General features: G+C 45.2%; 1 protein-coding gene across 2 annotated transcripts; it reads left to right on the forward strand.

Moving 5' to 3' along the window:
- The first annotated feature begins 1914 nt into the window (after window positions 1–1914).
- Window positions 1915–4848, forward strand: LOC117765971 (gastrula zinc finger protein XlCGF57.1-like). Of its 2 annotated transcripts, XM_034592631.1 has the most exons (3): window positions 1935–2218; window positions 3117–3130; window positions 3170–4848. In XM_034592631.1, exons 1-3 carry the CDS (start codon window positions 2023–2025, stop codon window positions 4589–4591), a joined length of 1632 nt encoding a protein of 543 aa, XP_034448522.1. In that variant the 5' UTR covers window positions 1935–2022; the 3' UTR covers window positions 4592–4848. The 2 variants fall into 2 exon arrangements, with proteins under 2 accessions (XP_034448521.1, XP_034448522.1); XM_034592630.1 differs by having other exon boundaries at window positions 1915–2218; window positions 3117–4848.

Consider the following 4848-nt stretch of genomic DNA (forward strand, 5'->3'; position numbering starts at 1 on the left):
ATGTGACTGCAAAATAGACAGAAAATAGACAGAGGAGGGAGGAGGAGGGAGGAGGGAGGAGGAGGAGGGAGGAGAGGAGGGAGGAGAGGAGAAGGTTGGAGCGAAAACAGAGAGTGGGGAATAAGGTAGGAGAACGTGACTGAGCAGGGAGGTTCAAGGATAGATGGAGGAAGGAAGGAAACAGGGGATGAAGGAAGTTAGGGGACTAAAGGACGAGGAAGAGGAAAGATGAAGGAGAGGAGAAACAGGAAAAGAGGAGAAATGTTATGCATGAGCAGAGGAACAGGAGTGAGAAAACACGAGCAGGAGGCGGGATATAAAGGACAGAAAGAGTGAGAGACAGAAATAGAGAAAGAAAGAGCTATTCTGGTAATGATGTTGTTGCCATGGAGACGCTGTCCTCAGTCAGACTGCTCCACAGGTGCCTTGTGGGTAATGTTTAAAGGACTTCGCTGATTGGTGGATGACTTTGGAGCAGGATAATATTGAGGGGTTGAAAAAGGTCAAGGTGAAAGGTCGCACCATCACATCCCACATCTTTGTATCGTTCATTAATCCCTTAAATTCTAAATAATAATCAAACGTTACACTCTGTGTGTTCCATATACAAAACCAAGCCATGTTTGATTCTGATAAAAAAGATAAATACTTTTGTTTTCAATAGATTCATCGAAGTGGCTATAATCAATAATCAACAACCACTTGATCAATACGTGGCCTGATCATTAAAAACCCACAAAGAATCATCAGTAACTCTGCGTTTGACCCTCAGACTTTCAGTGAAGATAGACGGGCATCTCCATCGCCACCTGCTGGCTGCCTGCAGTACTGGTCATAAATCCTGCCTCTTCCGTGTTAGTGGATGGGACATGGACCAAACTACACATCAAATATTCTTTAAGATGGTTTCTGTCACTGTGGGTAGTTCTTATCACACTGGTGTATGTGCATGTGTAGCGTGCACGTACACACATGCACATGCACACAGCAAAAAGAGCAGTGGTGAGTCAGGCTCCGGTGAGTCACAGGAGAAATCAGACAAACACACACGCACACACACACGCACACACACACACACACACACACACAAACACACACACACACACACACACACACACACACGCACACACACACGCACACACACCCACACACCCACACACACACACAGCTACCTTTCTGCCTTATTTTTAAACCAATGCATTTTACAAACATGCTGCTTCCAATTAAAAATCCCATAGAAACAGACACGTTTTCAGCAGTTGATATATTATTATTATCTTTTTATATTTTCATATAGTTGCTGTTTTACCTGCTGCTTTAATAAATGCTGCATATTAATATGAGCCATCAACTGAAATGTTCAAGACTGCAGCGCCCTCTAGAGGACAGAGTGGGTGTTGCAAAAGTGTTCAATCAAACGATCACATTTTATTTGTACAGATCATATTCACAAACAACAATTTTCCTCATCGGACTCAACAAGGTGCGACATCCTCTGTCAAGAGAGAGGAAAGAATACTTATGTTTATTTGTGTATTATGTTCACTCCCTGTAATTTAGAGTTCTTCTTCCACTAAACGTTTGAATTAAACATGATACACTTTACTGCACCGACATGTTTTATTCAATCACTTATAACAAATAAAATATGTTGTATGGTTGACGTGGGTTGTTTCTTTTTCTCATAGAACCACAAACATTAATATACTCTATGAAACTTTATTGATAGAGTGTAACTATCATATTGATCAACTGAACTTCACATATTAATTTACATACATGTATATTAATATATAATGATATTGATTGTCGTGACTTAATGATAAATATTTTAAAAAATTAAAATCTAAATAATTTTAAGAAAAAATGCTTCAATTTCCATAAAATTCGAATCCATTATTTTTAAGCTTTTATTTTGAAAAGAATCACGGAAACGTTCGACGGCCAGTGGACGTGGTGCCAGACATTAGACGGGCCCCATGTTAGCGTCCAGCGGGTGAAGGGAGGAGGTGAAGCCGCATCATGTGCAGCATCCAGCGGCTCAGAGCGCTCGTCAACGAGCGTCTGTCGGCGGCCGCGGAGGAGATCTTCGAGGCGGTGCAGAGAACCATCGCGGGCTACGAGCGGGAGATGCTGCAGTCCGAGCAGGAGATCCGGCGGCAGCGCAGGATGCTGCGGGGCTTCCTCCGCCCGGAGCCCGAGGTCCACAAGCCGCAAGGTCTGAGAACCGCGCCGGGCTCCGTCTATGCTCCGAATCACTCCGCCAACACCCACTTCTCCTGCTGAAACTTAGCTGCTTAGCTTAGCTTAGCTGTAGCCGCTGTTTCCCTTTGAAATGACCGTGATAAGGTTAGCTAAATGCTAACAGTAACCAGGCCCATCTACTACCTACACGTCCTAACTACATGACTCCAAACTCCGTTACAATAATAAAACATTCAAAGTTTACCTGCGTGTTTCCAAATGTACAAACCTGTCAGGACATGATGTCATATTTGTTATTAATTTTAAAAGTGCACTTTTAGATTCGGCTCACAAGTGATTCACCAAGAAGCTGAAACTGTAGATTTAAAATAAAGTTTTATTTCCCTGTCTTTATTATGTGTGGTTTCTTCTCATCTGAACCACGTTCTTCCTAAAAGACAGAGCCAATAGATGCTAAACTCCTTTTTAAAAGTTTACCTTCTCATCACCAAATGTAAAGAAGCTGATGTGACATGATTTTTATTTATAATGAATTTAAATTAATTAAATGTTTAATTAATTCGGCTCTCAAGTGATTCACCAAGTAGCTTAAAATGTTGAAAAAAGTGAAGTTTTATCTTGTCACCATCAGCTTTTACACAAAATAAACTTGTTCTAATAGTGTTGAGTTCATAAACACACAGTAATATTTTCTATTTGAATTATAGATTGTATTTGAATCATTTGGGAAAAGCCGATGTTAATTTAAATATGAAAAACATCATCACATTGAATCTGTCGTCACCTCGTGTTTAATCTTCTTCATGAGCAGCGTTCAGCAGATTAGTACCAGATAAAGGAAAATATTTAAAGGTTTGATATTTAATGTAATTTCAAAGGGCTCATTTTAGTGACTCTGTTTTTTCCTGCAGACCAACCACAGCTGGCTCTTTCCGTCTGGAACGAGGACTTTGCCTCCGATCAGCTGCAGCCGGACGAGCGGTGTGAGCCCGACTGGACCTCCGCTCTGGAACAGGACGACGAGGAGCCTGAGAAACACCCAGAGGAGCTCCCCAGTAAAGAGGAGGACCACCCCATCAGCTTCGTCTTCACAGGGCCGCACTTTAAGAACGAGCTCAACCACCAGAGTCCTGGAGGAGGAGGAGGAGGAGGAGGAGATCCTCCGCCGAGCACCTCAGCTGAGCCGGCTGAGACAAAGGTGGAGGACGGTGACGGAGCTTCGTCTGGCTGTTCTGAAGTTGAAAACGAGGACAGCGAGGACGAGTGGACGGCCAGCGTGGGGTCTCCGAGTGACAACAGCGACAGCGGCAGTGACGGCACGAGCAAATGGAAACAGAAGAAGAAGGGTCCTCGTTTACAAATGGCTCTGAAACTGCATCCGGAGAAAACAACAAGATCACGAATCTGCTGTAAAGTCTGCGGGAAACCCTTCCACGCCACCGTCTCCTTGGTGAATCACATGGATGTCCACCCCAAGGACGTCTGCGGCGTCTGTGGGGAACGTTTGGAGACTGAGGAGAGCTTTCAAGTTCACGTGAAGACACACGTGAAAGCTGAAATCTGCAGCGTTTGTGGGAAGTGTTTCGGTGGATCCAAGTCTTTGGCGACGCACATGCGGATCCACACAGGAGAGAAACCGTTCGACTGCAGCGAATGTGGGAAATCCTTCAACTGCCACCACAACATGATGCGACACATCAGGATACACACGGGGGAAAAGCCCTACGTCTGCTCCGTGTGCGCCAAATGCTTCAATGACTACTCCACGTTAAAGCGCCACCTGCGGGTTCATGTGCACAAGAAGCACCTCAACCGCGATAACACAAACGAGAAAGAAAGTGGCAACGACGGCATGAGGAAGGTCAAGAACCTGTCGTTAAAAAAGCAGCAGACTCGGACCATATGTGAGGTGTGTGGGAAAATGTTCCACTCCATGGTTTCCCTGGTGAATCACGCCAAAAGCCACTCCACCGACCTGTGTGGCGTCTGTGGGACACATTTCGATTCAGAGGAAAACTTAAAACTTCACCTGAAAACTCACAAGAACGGGAAGGTCTGTGACGTGTGCGGCAAGTGCTTCGACAGCCAGGGGAACCTGGAGATGCACATGAGGATCCACACGGGGGAGAAGCCGTTTCTCTGCAGCGAGTGTGGGAAGTCCTTCAACTGCCGACACAACATGATGCGACACATTAGGACCCACACGGGAGAGAAGCCGTACCTGTGTAACACGTGCGGACGCTCTTTCAGCGACCACTCCTCGCTGAAACAGCACGGCAGCACGCACACCGGGGAGAAGCCGCACCGCTGTGACGTGTGTGGGAAAGGCTTCCACCGAAAGACGTACGTGAGGCTGCACATGAAGAGTCACACCACTGCTAAATGACCCTCTGTCAATGAGGGGAGGTGTAAATAAAGCTTTTCTAGGTGGAATGTCGTCTCTCACAAACTTTATCACGACGGTTATGTTCACTGCACCAATCGATCATTACACACAGCGAATGAAATGACGTGAGAGGTGCGGCTCATCCTCAGGTTGCAGATAGAAATTATTACCAGCACTTTGTATTTTCATCATCGTTCCATCGCCTCAGTTTTTACAATCCAACATTTAGAAAACAGATTCCAGTCCGAGCGGAGACA

Source organism: Hippoglossus hippoglossus, chromosome 8 (assembly GCF_009819705.1).
Source record: "Hippoglossus hippoglossus isolate fHipHip1 chromosome 8, fHipHip1.pri, whole genome shotgun sequence".
Classification (NCBI taxonomy): domain Eukaryota; kingdom Metazoa; phylum Chordata; class Actinopteri; order Pleuronectiformes; family Pleuronectidae; genus Hippoglossus; species Hippoglossus hippoglossus.